Source organism: Amborella trichopoda, chromosome 2 (assembly GCF_054954075.1).
Source record: "Amborella trichopoda isolate Santa Cruz 75 chromosome 2, AtrichopodaSantaCruz75HAP2 v2.0, whole genome shotgun sequence".
In the NCBI taxonomy this organism is placed as follows: Eukaryota; Viridiplantae; Streptophyta; class Magnoliopsida; order Amborellales; family Amborellaceae; genus Amborella; species Amborella trichopoda.
In genome coordinates this window covers 50,026,030-50,046,923 of record NC_142337.1, presented here as the reverse complement: position 1 = coordinate 50,046,923, position 20,894 = coordinate 50,026,030, and the positions used below count along the sequence as shown (strand labels likewise).

The following is a 20,894-nucleotide window of genomic DNA, read 5'->3' as shown; positions in this document are numbered from 1 at the left end:
AGGCTCCACCACACCTCACAAAACCCTTTAATAAAATAATATAATCAAAATGCTTTTATACCTTATAGGGGCATTTTAGTTATTTTAAGTTATCAAAAAGATTTTTTCTATTGTGTGCACCCATATTAGAATTAGCATATCCCTAATTCCAAGATGATCTATAGCAAATATTACAAGTAAAATAAAGCTAGGATTGACAGTAAAACTGAAGTTATCTTGGCTGTCCCTTCGCATCAAAGGTGGCATAAAAAAGGTATCACCATCGACCATTACTACTTATTACAATTGTGTCCTTGGTAGATGTTTTAAATTGTATACGAACAAAAAAATAAAAATAAAATCATGAAGTTCACCTCATGTATTTTTTAATAAATTACAGGAGCTACTAAATTTGGCATTAACATTTTATCTGGGACATTTGAAAGACAGATGGGGTTTATAGTCATTTTCTCCTACAAATGCCTCTAAAGTCAGACACAGGCTAGCTTAGATTCATATTGTCACTCTCTCTAAAGCATATATATTTCTTTTGGTGAATTTATTTTTCCTCTTTCTCTGTTCGCTCGCCATCTGCTCCCAAATCTCTCTGTATTTCAGGCAAGCATGAACGAGAAGGCCTCTGTAACCAAGGAGCTTAATGCCAAACACAAGAAGGTATTCCCTAATTTACCTTTCCCTTCAATTAGTGTAAAATTGCTCTCCCTTGTATTATTTTCTTCTTTATTTTTACATTTGTCATCCCCAATTTTACTAATGTGAATTGAATTATTTGATCACTTTGGGTTACTTTTTTTCCTCTCATTTTGAATTTGATTAAAATATGGGTGGAAGGCATGTATGTCTTCAAATCTGATCAAGTGGCAGATACTGTTATTTTACAGTTTTTTATGTATTAGCTTGGTTTTTTTCGAGTCTTCATGTATTAAGCATTACCAAAAAGATTGGAAATTGTTAGTATTAAAACATTTTGGTTTTACAATTATTGTTAGTATTGCATTTGATTTCCTACTCTCTCTCTGTAAAATTGCCAGAGCCGAAATTATTTGAAAATGGAATTGATTTTAGTTGCTGATTTTCTTAATCCAATGGGTCTATTGATCTCATCTTATGAGGTTTTGAAAGAATTTGTGCGGGTTTATGAAAATATTGCACATATCATGTAGTATTAAAGGTTTCTCATTTAAGATTGCTGAACATATGATCAAATCTGCATTTGAGCTTTTGTGATTTGCTATTTATTGATCTAGTCAAGATTTATTTGATGTGTAAAGTTCCAAAAGATGAGAAGGGTGTTACATAGGAGTTTGAAACAGGGATCTTTTCAGGTCAAGCTGTTAACTTTGTCATATTAGAAGCCCACATCTGTTACTAATTTGTTTTATGTTGGCCAGTTTCATTTTCCTGGGATTCTTTATGGGGCTCAATCTTCTATGTTTTTGTTATTTTCATATTTCATGGTGTTCGGAGGTTTTTGGAGAGAGCTTTTTTGCGTTTTGAGCAGATAAAGCTTATTGATTCTCAAATTTAAGTTGAATAACTTAGAATTAATTATTCTTTGGGTATTGTTCTTTTTAGATATTGGAGGGGCTCCTAAAACTGCCAGAGAACAGGGAATGCGTGGATTGTAAGAGCAAGTAAGCATATGTTTTCTCATATCAGGAGCTGCAGTAGCTATTAATTATGAATTTTGGTTTGATTATCTAGAATCCCATGATTAGATTATTGCCTAATTGGTAATTGATTCCTAAAAATTTCAGTATGGTGTGATGCTTCCTGAATATGTAGCATTTGTGGAAGTAATATTTGTTTATGACCATTTCTTTTTCAATTTCTCTCTATGCTAGATGTTTATGAATGTGATGCCATTTCTTTATCGAACTTGTATTAATCTTTTAGCCTTTTATGCGGTCCCTAAAGTCACGTGAGAACAATGTGGATAGGCCGTATGTTTTACATTGTTGGTCAAATATATGTTTGTTCCATCTGTAGGATCTGGTTTTTAAGCTACAGTGCTTACGGCACCTATCATGAAATTATTTTTTTGTTAACGCCTGCTGAGTCATCTAGTTTGCCCTCTTAGAAAAAAAGAGCTGTCTAAGTTTGCAAAATTGGAGTGCACAAAATTGGCACAGAAGAATATAATATTCTCGGGTTAGATCAAAGCTTATACCGACCTTGTGAGCGATATGGCCCCATGGTGTTCGAAATTTCGAATGCACAATTGCGGGATGTTACACCCACATACCACCAACCAGGCCACTTGCCAAGAGCTCTAATGTAGCCTCCCGCATGGATACGTACTGTACAAATGAATCATGAATCCTTTTATGCATGGTCTCCAATGAACGAAAATTCAGCCACCTTGCTGCCTAGGCGGCCTGGCCAAGAAACCGCCTAGGCGGTGGGGTCTAGGCGGGCTCCTAGGCAGGTATCCCTAAATTAAAAAAAAAAGGAAAAAAAGATGGACTCTCTCTCTCTCTCTATCTCTCTTGGGTCCATGTGCTCTCTCTACATATGAGAAGAAGAAGAAGAAGGACTCCAAGAGTTCGATGCACGGCCTCTCTCTCTCTCTCTCACACACACACACACACACACACACTAAGATACACATGGACCTATATGCTCCCTCTTTCAATGTAAGAAGAAGAAAAAGAAGAAGATGGCATGGCCTCCAAGTGTTCGATGCAAGGTCCCTCTCTCTCACAGACTTGCTTTCTCTCTCTCTCTCTCTCTCTCTCTCTCCATATCCTCCAAGTGTTTGAGACCTCTCTCTCACAAATACAGATCCAAAAAAAAAAACAGAAAAAGAAAGAAAGAGGATGATCTTTAAGAGTTTCATGCGAGACCTCACACACACACACATACACACACACACACACTAAACACATACACGCACACATTCACAAACACATACACATAGAACATATGGCCCCACCTCTTCCCTCAGTGACACAAACCACTGCCTTTGTGTTTGGGTGCTCGTCTAGGCGGCTACCTCCGCCATTTTGAACATTTATGGTATCATCGATTAATGATATCATTTGGATTTCTAGATCAATTAGTGAAACTTTCGTAGCAGAAACTATCTATTTTGTGACAATAATGAACTGTTATGCAAAAGGTTGAAATGTCAATAGTAGTGAAACCCATTGCATAATTTTGTTAACTTTAGAGGGATTGTCTACAAAGAGACCATTTACTTTTGTACAAGAAGGTCACAACTACTCCCACTCTATTAGATGTTAAATTGGATGGCTTGAAGTCCGAGAATATGTTTTTTGGAATAACCACCCATTTTGAAATTTAAAGGACAAGAATGATTTTGACCTCCTTGTACAAAAGGTAAATGGTTTCCTTGCAGACAATGCCAATTTTAAATACAAAAAAAGTGGACAATTGAAGATTTTCTTCCAGCTTTCACTTGCACTCTTCATTGTTTGGTCTCTGGAAGGGGCATGCAATTAACTTAGCCTGGGCCAACACTTCATTGCTTTTGTTAGTGTCGATCCAAGTTTCGATACCTTAAGATGGTTTTAAATTGTCCTATTTCATTCAACTAATTGATGGATTGTTGGGATATCTTTGTTACAAGCCTTTCTATGATATGAATGAAGGTTTATTGCCTCTGTTTGGGCCACTATAATGTGATTGTTTCAGGGAACCAGTTTTGCATGGGACCTTGTTTTGATATTTTGAAAAGAAAATATTTGTACCTAAATAGTGAACACATTTCAAAACCATTGCTATTAACACTCGGAAGGATAAAGGGAGACCAAGACAATACATTATATACCTCTGTTGCCATGAGGACTTTGAAAATTTGGGGATCTTTGCACGAAAATATAAGATAAGTCTGAAATTCATGTGATTTCGGGAGTAAAAGGATACCCTAGGATTGCTATCAGGGCCTCTCAATGCTTCATGCCTCATTTGCATGGGTAAAAAACTTTGCAGCATAAAAGCACGTGGAATGATTTCTTATAAGTATTTTTATACTATCAGCGGAAAGAGGTATTGGAAAAGATACATTGGTGATAGTATTATTGGCTTAATCCAAGCATCATCATCATCCGAGCCTTATGCTAACTATTTGGGATCGACTATACTAATCTTGTTTTGCCATTCTACTCTATCAAAGGCCATACCCTTAGTCAGACTATAAGTCTGCTTTTCTCTAAACAAAAAATAATGAAGTGTGTGTGTGTGCATGCGCGCTCGTGCGTGCGTGCACGCACGCATGTGTGGGAAATGGCTAGTTTAAAAGAATTAACCATTATCTGAGACAATTTCTACATCTGTGGGAAGTTGGGCCATTTAGAGTGTGTGTCTGCATGCGCATGTTCGTAGGAGTGTGTGCATGTGCGGGACATGGATAGTTTAAAAGAATAACCTCTACCTAAGGCAAAAAAAAAAAAAACTTTTCTCAAAAAAAAAACCTCTACCGAAGGAAACTTTTGCATCTGTGTGAAGTTGGGCCATTTAGGGTGCAGGAGTTCGAAGCACCAGGCGCCTGCCTCATGAGGGGCTTACTTGGCTTGGTCAGGTGGATTAAGTACGCTGCTCCTCGAGGCGGCATTGGATGTCACCTAGTTCGATTTTTACTGCATTGTTTCCGACTCTTGGATACATAGGCTTTAAAGTTTCATTGACCTCTTGACATGAATCTTTTACAACTATTGATGTTAGCGTTTTAGTAAGGATCATAGGCTTTTAAAGTTGTTTGGGTAGTTCAATTCGAGCTGGTTGTAGCACCTTAGTTTTCCTAAGCATTTGCCAAGTTATATGGGAGGGAAACGTAATATGTTTTGGATGTTGGTGAGCTTAGAAACAGCTTAATGTGGATTTTCTAAAATGTGTCTGGTGACTAGTGGTTTGCCTCAGTTAATCGAGTTATTGGAAACGAAATAAGTCAAATTGTAGCTCGTAATCTGACTTTCATTCTTTCTAAATTGGGAGGGGACATATTCGGTATCAGAAGTTGTGATCTATGCTTGCGCATTTGAAATATGGATTTCGATATCATTATGAGTTTGTGACACTCATTATATGATAATACTTGAATGTGCAAAAAATTATCCCATTTAGGCACCTGGTGAATAATCTGTCGTTATTTTCCTCATAGGGAACTACTGACCTTATTCTATAATCAATTGTTGGAAATATGTAATTAGACATAGCTTCTACTTTTGTGCAGGGGTCCACGATGGGCAAGTGTGAACTTGGGAATCTTCATATGCATGCAATGTTCTGGGATTCATAGAAGTCTCGGGGTACACATATCGAAGGTGAATTATTTGGTTTCTTATGCACAAAGAACTTTTTCAAATCATTATGGTCGTTTGATTGATCGGATGGTTTAGTTTCTTTGATAAATTGTGATGTAATATTATAGTTGTGAGATTTTTGTTTTCTGGCTCTGCAAAAATAATTTTTATCTTGTCTGCTTTCATAATACCAGGGCATAGTTTACCATAAATATCATTGTAATCAAGGCGTACAAACTGACCATGTAATTATTAGAATAATATTGTAGGTGCACTTGGACTTTATTGGCCTGATCGTCGAGTAATCTAATATGAAGAAAAGATATGATCTCATTGCATAGCATATCTAAGTGATCGTAGGTGTTTTTGTCACTCGAATTTGTAATCTGTAAGAAATTATTTACTTTGATCTACTTAGATGCTGAGAGCTTTCATGGTAATTCACAATGTTAACTATATAAGTGAAGGAGCTTGTTGATACTGTAATGACTCTAGTGTGAAAAGACAGTTCATTTGTCTAAACTATTATTGCCTATAGGTGCCATTAGCTATGGGAAACTGCAGAGGAATACTTGGAACTTGGGTCAATTTTTTAGCTTATAAGGAAATGTTTTGTTGGAATCACAACCAAACAGAAAGGTTATAGCGATTAGAGTCTACATTGTTTTAGTGCTATTGTATATTTGTTATTCCTAAGGATAGAAAAACATATACATAGAAAAATGTCCCCCATACTATAAAGCTGGTCCACTTCACATGTTTGGTACAAACACTGGCAGATCCAACCTGAGAAGAGCAATGTATGAACCTATGGTTTGTTCTAACTTATAAAACCTCTCGGTCGTCCTTTTCTCAACATGCAACTTAACCTAGAGTAAGTTTCTTTTTGGACTTATCAAGAAATCAAGAATATCACAGGTGCAATCTTGGACTCCATATGCGTGCCACATCAGTACGTGGTACTGTACTCGAACACAAAAATTCGAAGGAGATTTAGTCCCCAGACTATATTTCTGAGGACAAACTTAAACTGTCCCTTCAAGTGTAAACTTAGATGAATCAAGAAACACAATGTCTTCTCATGGATCCGTTTTTGAAAGAATTGCTTGTATTGTGTTATAGAACCTTAAATTACAGATTACGAGTTGCTGTGAGTGCAAAGTTGTGATGGGGTGATGGCCAAGGCCAATGACCTGAGGGAGAATGGAGAAGGTGTATGATCAAGAAACAAAGAGAGGGAGTGGACTTTGCTGGTTACCCCAAAAAAACTGTCCGCTATACAGAATTGTGTTGGGCCTTTTTGTCCATTCCATGACAAAAATGCAGAACATACTAGAAATCCAGCGAACGAGGTGGAGGGGAATAAAGGCGAAAGAATAGGCAAGAAGATGTTCTGAGCAGGATAAAAAAATCCTCCAATTGGACGACTCTTGAGCTGAGTTGCCTTCTGGAGTCATGATCTGCATGTCTTCAGCCTAATTTACTGCTAACCGCATATGGGACACTGATCTTGGTTGAGGGGCCCAATTTGGGAATCATCATCGTCATTATAGCCTTTTTTCAACTATTTGGGGTCGACTCCACAAATCCTGGTCCATCATTCTGCTCTCTCAAGGACCATACCCTCAGTGAGGCTATAAGTACCCATGTTTTTTCTCAGTACTTCCACCTGTGCCCTTTTGGGCCTACCCCTTTCCCTTTTTCAGCCTTCCACTTGAACCAACTCGCACCTCCTAACAGGTGCTGTACTGGGTCTGCTCTGCACATTACCAGCCCACCTAATACTATTTTCTTGCCAAAAAGGGATTGGCACCCCTCCTTTTGGGCGCCATGTGGGAATCTCGCCAAAAAAGGGGTGTGCTAAACATGCCCCCCCTTGGGGGGGGGGAACCTCGATCAAAGGTCCCAAGCACCAGGGTATGCATGAGCCCGGTTGAGTGTCTGCATAAATGAGGAACTGCAAAAGCCATGCTGATTGTGGCTTCTTATTTGGTTGGCATGCAGGCACGAAATGGTTCCTTGACATAGAAGAGGGGGGAGAAGAGGAAATAAAAAAAAAAGGGGGGGGGGGGGGTTGGTGGCGGGTAGAGTGATTTACAGGTGGTGAAAGGGAGAGGGATAGAGAGAGAGGGAGAAAAAACACGATAGGATAGATAAGTGGAGAGAGGAAGAGAGAGAACAACCCCCCAAAGTAGTCCCTTGTCAACAATTTTTGACTGGCTTACCCAGCATTGGCACTTTGAGGGCGCCAAAATCTTCAATTTCTGGCTTATTTCATGCATCTGGGCACAGAAGTTGCGAGCCTGATATTTGTTCTTGTTAACCTGCAAGCAGGGAGTTTTGGGTTGGGGAAGGGGGGGGGGGGGGGGGGGGGGGGGGGGGGGGGGGGGGGGGGGTTTTGGGGGGCGGGGGAGGGATTGAAAAAGCAAGAGAGGGAGTGGAAATGAGAAAGGAGAGAAGAGAGAGAATCAAGAACAACCCAGATTGTCCCGCAATAGCAGTCTGTGGATGGCCAAAGCCTCACCCACAGCTCCCTGCTTAGCCAAACTGTCTGCCTCTGCATTTTCTTCCATCCATGAGTGCTTAAAGATTAATTGCAGTGAACTGGTGACTGTAACACTTGGTTATAAATCATCTCTAATATCCAGGGAACAGGGGTGGTTCTTGGTATGAAATAATGTTTTAGGTGTCCCTCAGGCCCTCTCCACAAAATGGAAGGTGCCCAGTTTCTTTTGAACTTAGTAAGTCCCTCCAATAAGGCCATTGTCTCAGCTTTGGTTCTATCTGCAGTCCCTGTAGGACCCTTAAATGTGAGCAAGACATGACTAGAGAAGTCTCTAAAGGACCTCTGATCCCGTATGGCCATGGTTTTGAAGAGAGAAATGATCGGAATTCTAGTTGATCACGCCAGGTTCTGGAGGGGTCCAGAGATTGGAGTGATGAGTATGCTTGGACTCAGTGTAGAGAATGGATTGCCAATTGTTCATGAAGTTCTCCATTGAGAAATATATCTTGTGATTTCTAGCCCAAAAAATTGCCTTGGTAATTATGTGGTCAAGTACACAGTTGGTATCCTCTTACGAATCTCAAATATTTTGTCATTTCGCTACAACCATATGGGCCAGATGGTCTCCAGAATGTGGCTCACCAAATAAACAGGTGTGAGGATGGGAAAGGGGGTAAGACAAAAGCCATAAAGCTCAACTGACTGGGGATCAACCAAAACCAGTCAAATCACATCAGCAATGAGGCCGAAATACTGTTCCACACTTTGCAGTGTAAGAAAAGGTGGTCTTTCATATCCTTGTCCTCGTTACACATAGCACAATCGGTGTGCAGTGGGATGCCTCTCCGATGCAGCTGGTCAGAAATGAATGCCGTCTTGACTAGGATCACCTAGTTAAAAGCTTGTATTTTCAGAGGGGCAGCAGAATACCAAGTTTTATTAGCGCTTCAATAGGGAGGGTTGGAGCATTGAGAACATGTTAGAAAGAAGCCACAGTGAAAAATACCACTGGCAGTCAATCTCAGGATTCAGACCCTCCTTCCCTCCACAAGTGAGAGATAATTAAGGATCTTAAGGTATTGCATGGGGCAGCGATATCTTGAATTTTGTTATCCTTAAGGACCCATTTGGATACCTGGAGATGCATTTCCAGGAGGTCTCTCTATGAAGATCGTCGATCTCCCGTGTTTGGCTCCCAAAGGCGCTGTGGAGCGGCATCTCCCTAATTTGGGCCGAAATTTGAGGGGACCGTTCTTCTTGAAAAAAGTTGGAAGATGCCTCTTCAAGAAAGCCATCTCCATCCCAAGCCGAAATTTCAATCTTAATTTATCCTGAAGGGATATAGCCTGATAAAAAAGGTGACTCCACCATATTAGCAGGAACCCCCTGTTTGTCTCTCTCGCTGTCTACCATAGGTTGCAGAAAGAACATCTCTCTCTCTCTCTCTTGCCACGCAAAGCTCTCTCTCTCTAGCCAAGCAAAAGCACCTCCCCTGCTCCTTGCTCCTCTTTCTTTCTTGCAAGGAAGAGGACATCTAGCTCCAAGAAGCTTGGCTATGAAGTACCTATTCAGCCACTTTTCCATTTATTTTACTTATTTAGATTTAAAGCTGTAACAGAATGTTACAGGCCATTTTTACTTTCCTTTGGGGTTTTCACTCTCCTCCTTTAATCAATGCCATTTTTTATACCATTTCTGATAACATTCTCTCTCTGTCTCCCCATTTTATCCATCTTTCTCTTTCCTATTTTAGTTTATTGTTTTTAGAGTAGCATTATGCTGACATGCCTCCAAGGCACTATTGCTCTCTCTCTCTCTCTCTCATCCAGTGTCCAAGTAGCCAAACATAAACGTCTTCAAATTTGTTTTTTTTCTCTTTCTTGTTGACATGAAATTAGAAACCAGCTAAGACATGGTTGTCATGTCTTCTCTCACATAAATTGGCCATGCACCCACTTTTTTCTCTCAAATTCATATAATACCACAATATCATGTACCCACATTTGTTTGTTAAAGATACTGATCCAGATCATGTAGTATCCTTTTGCCAAAATATCACTATTACAAAATACGCACTTTGCATTATTCTAAAAATTCATGTCCATATCCACAAAATGCCTAAATTTCAAATCATGTCAAAGTGTATAAGTATGGGTGAAAGGCTTTCAGTTAGAAAATGTGTTATAGAAAGAATTAAAGGTCACCATAAGCTACCCTGTTTTTTGGAGAGTGAAATTGTAACTGTGCAACCGAATGTGATTTCCTTTCGATAGAAATGGAGAATGGACAAGGAGATATAAGGAATATTCTTTCCACAATTTCTAGTGAAAGGAATTTTATCGAAGTCCTGACCGAACATGCTCCTTGCGTGGTGCATCAGCCTTCACACATGGTGGCCTCACCCAACTAAGATCTTTGTTAATTTTTGAACCCATACTCAGATATGTGAGGGAGGGGGAAGGGGAGAGAGAGAGAGAGAGAGAGAGAGAGAGACCATATTTATATATGGGAGGGAGGGAGGGAGGGAGGGAGCAAAAAAATGGTATAAAATTGCATAAAAAATATTCAATTTTGTATAGAATTATTTTAACTTAACAAGAATGAGAAAAAAATAAAATTAAATACTTGGATATAATCAATTTATGAGAAATGTATGTTCTAGATGAGCCAAACAGTGGTGATGCGACTCTCCGGTTCTTTTGTAGATGTTATTTAAAAACCTTACAACCATCTTCTAGGATAGACTTGTTAAAGGAGAGGCATCTCTCTGGGTAGTCATCTCTCTAGGAGATGCTTCTCCAGATATCCAAACAGGGCCTAAGATTCACTCTGAATCTTGGAGACTACACCACATCTGCTCTCTGGTGATTTCATAGAATTGGGCTACTGTGGCCTCTTGATCAGCTGCTATATAGGATAGTTGTGGAAAAATGAAGCCTAAGTGCTTTCCCAATCCACCAATTCTAACCCTATCCCAAATTCTGATCTTGAATCTTATATTTGAGGTAAACTGCAGGTATGCCAACGGCCAAACCATCCCCTTCCAAGCGCCAGAGCCATGTGCATATGCAGTGCCACTGGGGAGCCAGCCTGATTAGTCTAGCCCACATCTGTTTGCGGCATACGCTTGTGAGTGGTCAGCACCTTGGAAAGTATTTTATAGCAATTGTTTAACAGGCTGATCGGCCCGAAATCTTTCAGTTCTTGGGCTCTGTTTGCCTTAGGCATAAGGGCAATGAAGGTAACCCCGTTTATTGTGCCTCTTGTGGAAGATTTCTACAAACAAAGCGAGGATATCGTGAACCAAGGTATCCAAAACTTCTGGAAAACAACAACAGGGAAGCTGTTGGGTCCCAGCACTTTTTTCTGCCCCAGCTCGGCCACCATCCTTTGGATTTCTTGTTCTGAGATAGGTCTCTCGAACCCTTCTGTCTTGGATTCATTGGAGGTTATATACACATGTCATTCATCTGGGCACTTTGCCGTGCAAATATGATGCAATGGTGTTGATTGGCCAAAAAGGGTAAGCACACCCTGACATATCATCCTTTCATGCTGTTTATTAGACTAGAGGAGTCCACTAAATTGTCCTAAGGCCAACCCTATAAGGGTATTGGCCTGCAATCTGCCCCCCAGTCTATGCATGTAGATGGACACAGCTAGAAGCTGGTAGGTAGCACAGAGTTGGATTGGCTTTCATAAACCATTGAGTGTGGGAGAAAAAACTCAAATTTCTCAGATTAAATATTGAACTTTAATAACTGGAAGGTATAATGAGTTATCAACTGCAAATTCTGTCTCGGGCTTGTGTGTTAGTTATTCCTGATATTCTTATGGGCCTCATAAATACAAAACATCATACTTTTGGTTCATTTGCCATACTATATGGAATGCTAAATCTTGAAATAGTATAATATCAGATGTTAACCTATCGAAAACAGGTCTGAATATTGATATATTTATACGCGTAGTACTTTTTTATATTTTTAATATATTTACTGCCATATTTAAGAGTTATCTGAGTAAGTTTTTAAGTTTGAATGTGTGAAAGTGTAGTAGACTTAAGAATAGTTGGTATTTATGGTTCAAAGTGATTGCACTTAGCTCCTATTTTCCAGCGAGGACATTGGTAATTGTATCCTACTGCGAATCTATTTACTTTTCAATCTCTACTTTTGAAATCTGAATTTATGTAATCCATTTGTAGAGCTTTTGACTTTAATTGCATGGAAAATCTAGTCTTGTTCTCTATATTTTCAAAATTTTATATAGAAAGTAGTTGTATCACTTCCTATGTTTGTCTTTTAAATCATTGTAGTGATTGAATTAGGTCCTCTACAATAATATGTCAACTATAGGGTATGATACGGTGCACAGTTAGGTATCTGCTTTCATTCAATTTGTCTGCCACATGAGTGATTGCTTGTCTACTGTATATATTATGTAGGTACGATCTGCTACACTGGATACATGGCTTCCCGAGCAGGTGGCATTTATTCAAAGTATGTTCGGATAATCCTTTCTTATGTTCAAGTACAATGCCATTTTAGGAAGTTAAATTGCATGTAACTTTGGAAAACACCTCTTTACATTAGATTTCTTGATTTAACTTTCTGGTTTCTTTGTTGTAGCAATGGGAAATGAAAAGGCGAATAGTTACTGGGAAGCAGAACTTCCTCCTCATTACGATAGAGTTGGGATTGAGAACTTCATTCGTGCGAAGTATGGTTCTCCTAGGAAATGGTTACTTGTTTCATTGCTGCATGCATGCATACACCATAAAGAGTGGGCTCAGATATTATAATGTAATACGTATAGTTATCCAGAAATGGTCATTTGGGGATAACTGTTTGCTCTATAAAATACAACTACTCTGATGTTATTTTTTTGAATTGTGGTATTGATCTTTGAATTCCATCACTAAAAAACTATAGTTTATTTCATTATTCCATGACTTGTGTGGTTTGTTAGGTACGAAGAGAAGAGATGGGTTCCAAGAGATCCGCCATCAAAACCTGCTTCGAAAGTGCAGGGAGAGAAGGGCTCTGGTTTTAGACAGAGACCTGTTGACAAAGGTGCCTATGGTAATACAAACAATCGTGATCATTTTACTGAAGAGGCTCAGAGCATTCCAGCTCACACTGCAAAAGAGCAAACTTCAGGATCTTCCAGAAAAACTGACCAGGTGAATGGATTCTTAGTAATTTCTTTGCTATTCTCTCTATTCTTTATTTGTCCACTCTTTCATGTTTGGATCTTCACCTATCTTCCTTCTGTCCATTGCTATAGCTATGTATAGGGGCCTGTGCATAGATATGTTATATATGTACACATATGGCTGCACAAATATGTACGAACACATAACATATATGTATGTGAATACATATATACACTTGCATGCAAGTTCATGCATGCACAAACGTATACAAGCATTCTCCTAGAGGTACACACACACACATTAAGCAATATTGCTTGCAAGCATCTGGATTTCAGGATGTAGCTTTTTATGGCATGGTATTTTTGTGGGAATTTAGTATGCACAACATGATTTATGGTGACCTTTAGTTTGTTCTCAATTTTCAAATGGTTATGACTTTCTCATTTTAATAGTTGCCTTTAAGAAATTGATGCCTCTGATATTTCTCCCATTTGGTTGTTTCCAGAAATTAAGTCACTGAGGTATATTTGCCCTGTTTTCAGTAATTAGAAACATAACCCCCATTCATCTTTGCAAATTTTATAGATTGACAAGATTATCCTTACAGTCAGTGTTCAAGAACTTGGCTGGGTTGACTCGGATTCGGCTCCTTGCCAAGCCAATACTCGGGTAAATATTCGGGTTATATATAAATTTAGAAAATAAATAAATCATAAAAATTATGATGAATTGTAAAATCACTGTATAAATATTTTATATGTAATTTTAATGTTTTTTGTGATTTGTAAATGTTGCTTGTCATATGCCCTATTTTCATATTTTCCTCTTTTTTTTTTTTTTTGGGATTTTTCTGAAATATCTCCAGCTATCAATGTTCAATGAGTCGGAGGTTGCCGCCTAGGCGGTGGGGGGCTGGGCCGTCCAGGCAGGCCCCCAGACCCAAAAAAAGCTGATGATTTTTTTTTTAAAATTTGGATCCTCCACACCTCCCCCAATAAGTAAGTTTTGTAGGTATTGGCTTCTTATTACAAATAGGAAGTGACATTGACCCTTTAATGTATTGGCTTCTTATTAAGCCAAAAACTTAAATCTTGGTAAACCATACACATCAAAATTGCAATGATATAACACAAAATCGAAAAAGAATATCACATGCAATTATTTAATAAGCATTAAGCAAATATTAAACTAACTAATAAAATAATTATGCTTTATGAATCATACATTGAGAAAACACATTACACATACAATTATAAAATATAAAATAAAAAATACAAATAGCAAAAAATAACATCATTAGACAATAAACATTAAGGGAAAAAAGTACAAAACGTAATGAAAACTATTGAAATATACCAACCTTCTTGAAGTGGACTCGATTTCGGGCCAAACCGAAATGTTTGGGATCCCAAATCTCCCCTTTTACAACTCCTATAAGCCTAAAAAATATTGGGGTTGAATATCCTTTAATATTGTGACTATTCGAGGATTTCGAAAAAAATTCGATCTTGCAAAAAATCTTCAAATTTAGTTTTCTTCAAGTTGTTTCTCACTCTAAAGTTAGCTAAAATTGTTTTTCGGGGAAAGAACCCGAATTGTTTTTCTGCCATACTCCTGCAGGCCGCCTAGGCAGGTGCCTTTTACCGCCTTTTCAATAGCCTAATCGGCCGCCCGACCCCCTAGGCGGGCGTCTAGTTCTGGCACCTAACAGTGACCACCTTAAGAGCACCTAGGCGTTTTCTCCAGAAAGCCGCCTAAACGGTCGGGCGGCCGACTTTATGAACATTGCTAGTTATAAATCGATTTTTTTTAATTCCATGCTTTATATTTTTTTCCATGTTATTTGGACTCTAAATGTTTTTAGTTTACTTTATTTTATTTTTTACAATTTTTTTAAATTTAAATTTTTATTTTTTAATATTTGTTTCTGCCCTGTAGACTACTCTTGTCTTTTGCAAGCTCTGAATCCCGAGCCTGAGCCAAGTTCTTGAACATTATTATGTTTACAAAAAACTTTAGTATTCAGTAGGCACATGGTTAGTTGTGTCTACATTTGATACAGACACACACATTTTAAAAGTAAAACAATCTATCCATTGCATCGAGTTTGAGGAAATTGAGGATCATCTCTTCCTGCATTGAACTTTTTTCAAGTCTGTTTGGTATTTCTTTCTTGGCTTTCTGGGTTCCCCTGTTTTTGGTTGTTGTGATTCACACTACTCATGAGCTATTGGGCCCTACAGAGTGGTTGATTGATTTGGAAGATATGCCCTCACACCATCTTCTGAAGCAATGGGGCCGCACAGATTCATTGTGGTACCTTAAGCGACAGTGAGGCCACTTGTTAGAGAGTCTCTATGCCATTGTCTCTTGGAACATTCATCAGTCTAGAATTATAAGGGAGTCAGACCTTGTATCTGGCAGGAATAGTAAATGGTGTGATGAATGGTTGTTGAACATCTCCTTGATCTCAATTTCAGTGACCTCTACCATAAGGTCCTTTTAAGCTTGACTTTGATGGGAGCTTCTTTGATAATCATAGCCATTTTGGCGTAGGAAGCACTGTGGGACTATCGGGGTACCTTTCGATGGACATATGTCCTAGATCTCTTAAAGCACATACTATTTAACATTGTCATGGCTCTCAAGTGACCAATATTTGCTCATGCAGTAGATAGAAGGGGCATTCTTAAATTAATGATATAGCCTATGCACTTGGTTCTGTACATCTTAAGTTGTCTTATATAAACTGATACTGTTATATAGCTAGGGTGCAACTTCTGACTTTTGACTAATCTTATGATTTCTATACTGAACTTGATGGATTCATTGGCTGTATCGATGTATTCTCCTAAATCTCTTCCATAGGTTTCATAACAAATGTCTCCAGAGAATAATTTTACCCTTCAGTGTGATTCCTATTACCCAGATAGTATTTGTCATTGTCAAATTTAAGCAACAAGTCAGCTAAATAGTGATGTTTGAAGAAAGGGGAAAAAAATTGTCCTTTGCTGTATTTTTTTCCTTTCCTAAAGGCAAGAGATGCTTGAAAGTTTTGGAAAAGCAAATCCAGAGAACCTATTAAATTTGATATGAAATTATAAAAAAAGAAGATAATTTCGCCATTTAGTCCATTGTTGAAAACAGCAGAGGGCCATAGTACATTTCTACAATCTATATTTCTACAATCTATAAATATCTCTATGTGAACAGTTTAGAAATTAGAACTACTTGTCTATGTCCAAAAGTGATTTTTCTTGCCAGTCAGCTATGGCTGCTTGAATGTTTGCTTGTTGATATATTATTCTATGTATTCCTGGCTGATCATCAGCAAATCGAGATTTGTGAATTGGAAGAACTTTGATTAGCTGATGTTCTCTTTGCATAAACAGAGCCCCTCTGAACAAAAAGCTGAAGCTGTCCACCATCCACAAGGGGACTCACCACCAACCGATCATTCTACAGCCGATCCTGCATCTAAGAAAGTTGATGTGGTCACTGATCTTTTTGATATGCTTTCCACAGAACCCCCAGCTGAGAATGGCTCAGATGCATCTTCTCTAGATGATAATTTGTGGGCAGGATTCCAATGTAAGTGATAAATGGGTTTCTAAGTGAATTAATAGGTTCCATACTTCCGAACAAGATTCTGGATTTTCTAAATAAAACTAAGGTTTAAAATATGGTATTTTTATTTTTATTTTTATAATTAGTAATTTGAAATAGAAGCTAACATCTGTTGTTTTCAAATTATTGCAGTTATTATGACTTCAGGGGTCTATTTGTTGGCACTCCTGAAAACACAAAGAATGGAGGAACAAGTATCATTGTAAACAAATAATATGAAAAATAATAAATTGAAGAATTAGTTAAAAAAAAATAAAATAAATTGAAGAATTAGTTAAAAATAAATAAAATAAATTGAAGAATGGTATATGAGATGAAGGAAGAAAGTGCCAGCAAAATAATTTGTTCTGAGATAATCAAACATTAGGGTGATATTTCTAATGAAAATTCTACATATTTCAAAAAAATTAAATAGCAAGCATAGAAAACTCCTTTCCTAAAAAAGAAAAAAGACAGTACAGAAAACTATATGCCCTTACCATGGAGTAAAGAACTTCAAGTTAGCTATTTTTTCTTGTTGCAGCTGCCGACGCTACAGAGGTGACTGAGAAACCTAGCCTCACCAACCCAGTTGATAATAAGCCTCAATCCATGTCTGGAGTTGAGGATCTGTTCAAGGATTCACCCCCAATCTCTGCCATGTCGCTTGTTCCTGAGAAATCCCAGAAGGATGTAAAGAATGACATTATGAGTCTTTTTGAAAAGGTGTGATCTCATCTTCCATGCATGGTATTTTACTTTTCATATGGTCATAAAGATGTGAGGAAATTTACGTGTGGCTTCAATAGGCGGTAAGATGAGGGAAAGCAGACTTAGGTAGACTGGCAATGTGCATTGTAGGCTTAATATAACACAGGTGAGATTTGGTTCAAATGGAAGGCTCTAGGCAAGGGGAAAGCCCGAAAGGATATGGATGGAAGAAGTGAGGAAAGATATGATGATTTATGGTCTTACTGTGGGTATGAATCTTGATAAAGTAGAATGGCGGAACATGATTCGTGTAGTCGACCCCAAATAGTTGGGATAAGGCCCGGATGATGATAAGGATAGTCACAAAGGTGTGATTGATATTCTACAACTGAAACCAGCAGAGATCAATGCATGATTGCTTTATTTAAATGATAATTGGATAGAAACTACCTGACTACCTGAGTTCAGAAAATCAACTTTGGTTTTCTGGATTAGCCAACAGGTAGAGCTAAGCACCAGTTTTTTGCTAGTGAAGAAACAAACCCAAGGTTCTAAAATATATGACAAAAAGATCCCAGCATTCAGAAAATGATAGCGCAACTACCCTCGTTAACCCATATCTCATTTTCTGTTCTGTGAATTTAGTTGCTTGTTTTGGAAAAAAATCTGAATTATTCAGTTTGGAAAGTTGAGAGGAACGGAGTGCTACTGTATTGAGAATTCTGAATATGGCTATGGAAGGAGATTGAGAATTCTGAATATGGCTATGGAAGGAGAGAGAGAGAGAGAGAGAGAGAGAGAGAGAGAGAGGGAATCATTTGTGTTTGTTGGGTGTCTTAAAGAGGAATTACGCCTTTTGTGTTTGACCCACATGAGTAGCACATGAGAGTGGGCTACACATGCACCAATTACACGTGTGTGTGCAAACTACTGTGTTTTTTCGGTAAACTGTCACTGCCTACTGCTCCATGCAGTAACAAACCTACTCTCAATGTCAGAGAGAAATTTGTATTATCTACATTGTTTTTTCATCAAATATGCATATTTTTTGTAATAACTTTTATAAATTAATTCAGGGATTGATGAATTTGGATGAAACTGTGAGAAATTCTGGAACTATCTTTGAAGAAGCCTTGACACTCTCATAGTTTACCCTAAACATTTCGTACAAGTAAGCTGAGGCTACAATGCCTGATATCTCATTTTCTTCAGTTGGTTTCTGCAGTCAAATATGGTATCACCATTTGCCATCCATCAGCAGCAGCTTGCTTTCTTGGCCCAACAGCAATCTCTACTCATGGCTGCTGCAGCAAGATCAACTAATGGGGGGGCATCAACACCTTCCGGAATGTACCCTCTACCTGATTCTAACAACACCCACTTACTTGGGGGAACCTCACCTTTACAAGGCTGGCCAAATCTCAATTTTCGTGCTCAAGGAGTGCAGATGCCAACTTCTGTACAGAATGACCAACACACGTCAAATCAGGCACTTTTTTATGAACTCTAGTTGCTTAGGATCCATTTCTTGTATTGTCTCTGTTTCTCTCACTTAAAATGCTCCCTGGTTTCAGGTTCTTGGAACCCATTTTTTGGATTGATACTTCCATATTTGCTTGAATTGAACCTGTTTTAGTTGTTTAGTATTCATTTTATTTAAATTCAATTCTCTGTTATTTGCTTGAAAGCAATTCGTTTTCTGTCACTTAGAACCCATATTTTGTGAATTCTCTCTCTTGTTTGCCTTAACTAAAAATGGTCCCCAGGCAAAGTATGCTCTGTTTATTAGGTTGGGAACTTTTCATTTTATTTAACTAACATTTACATGGCATGTTGTTCTCTCGTCCTGTGGTCAGATGTTAAACAACTCACCTGCAAATTCTTTTGGGAATACAAACCCTCTGTTTACGACAAGGTATTCTTTTTCTCAATATTAGATTTCCCGTTGTAGATAGCTTGTGGCCAATGGCCAGAAATAATAAAAGGAAAACAGAAACTGGCAAAAGAAAAACAAAATTTGATTGTGCTCGTAATTAAGAAGCAGAACTCTTAGGTGGAGGCCTCGGAAGGTATTATTCTCTGCTGGCATTGGCGCCCAATGATTCATGAGGCTAGTTATTATCATAACCCTAAAACTGGGATTGGGTAGAATGAACTAATCCTTTCTTTAAGCATGGATCTACGACTATGTTAGTTTGGGAGATTTGAGTTTTAGATGGATCTTCTATGGGTCCTTGCCAAAATCAACAGATGTTTCAAATAAGTGCTCTTCTGATGCATGTAACAGAAGTCTAATTTTCTTTTGAACTTTTGAGTCTGAATCTCAACTAAAGATCTAAATCTTGGCCAATTCTCCTAACTCGATGTTGCATGGTGGATGGATGGAGTTGGTCTAAGTTTGTCTAAATCTGAAATTTGGTTTGCTCTCCTAGTTGAAAACGTTTTGGAATTCGACACATAAATATGGGAAGTATCTTATGATACATGTCTCCTCCACCATCCATACCAAAAGAAAAATTGAGCCTGCTTAAGTCTGATGCTGTCTGCTCGAACAGAAGATGGACAGTGGAGATTGTATGCCACAGTTTTGGCATGATACATGTACCATAATATACAATCCCACACACGCACATGCATACTGTACACAAACATATGTAGAGAAACTTAGTTCTTATACCTTTTTCTATGCAGCATGTATAATATGGGCACTGCAATGCCCAGCTCTGGCGGACCAGCTTGGTCTACGGGTATCTTGGGTGCATCCCCTGCTTCCAACTCTAATGGGAGCAACATGAGGCCACCTTCTGCTTCACCTGTTGCCGCTGGCTCGCCTGCTCAATCAACTAAAGACTATGATTTCTCATCATTGACCCAAGGCATGTTTCCGAAACACTAGCTACCAGGCTCTTGATACCATCTTTCATCAAATCTACCATAGTTGTGGGCACTGTGGTTCTTTCTCCTCTTTCAGGATTGTGATAAAATGGGATGTTGGGTTGTCTCCTCTTTTGGGATCACGATAGAAGCAGGTGGGTCTTGGGTTCTTTTGACTTTTTTTTTTGCTTGTTTTAGGTCCTTTCAGAGGCAGGTCAGTTTTCTATTCCGATTGCTTCAAATGTATTAGTAGATGGGGAATGAAAATTGGGTTAATTTGCCGGCATTTCATGGTGTACATTGTTGGTGTTTATTCGTTGTGGGATCAGTATATGGCTTTTTGTTTAGATTGCCAAGACTTATTTTCATTGTAACATAGATACAACCCAATTTGAGTGCTAAAAAAGGATGATTACAAGTGAACAGAGCACATGATTGATAATCAAGAAGCCATACTTTGGGGCCTCTTGGTGACAAGTGGAATTTCCACTGTTTTTCATTATTATTATTATTATATTTTGTTCTTTTGTTATTTGACCCCGGCGACTTGGCCGATCCAGATAGGAATTACTGATCCTGATCAGCGTTGCTGGTGACCAACTCTGCCACCCGATCCATGTTTTAAAACACTCTAGTTTCAGATTTTTTCTTCCATTTCCCATTGACTTTCACACTTCTTATTTTCATTCATGTGTTTAGTTCCCTTTCCACTAACCGCTAACCTTCTGACACTGTGTTTCAAGGTCCTCCATCTATCCCTTAGCAAAATGCCAAC

The 20,894-nt window shown here is 38.4% G+C and overlaps 1 protein-coding gene across 1 annotated transcript; it reads left to right on the top strand.

Moving 5' to 3' along the window:
• Positions 1-496: 496 nt before the first annotated feature.
• Positions 497-20,542, top strand: AGD5 (ARF-GAP domain 5). The gene is made up of 11 exons (XM_006841740.4): positions 497-654; positions 1,576-1,634; positions 5,195-5,285; positions 12,218-12,272; positions 12,402-12,492; positions 12,742-12,955; positions 16,321-16,519; positions 17,079-17,260; positions 18,471-18,734; positions 19,102-19,160; positions 19,937-20,542. The coding sequence occupies exons 1-11, from the start codon at positions 604-606 to the stop codon at positions 20,139-20,141; spliced, it is 1,470 nt and encodes a 489-aa protein (XP_006841803.1). The 5' UTR covers positions 497-603; the 3' UTR covers positions 20,142-20,542.
• Positions 20,543-20,894: the final 352 nt, after the last annotated feature.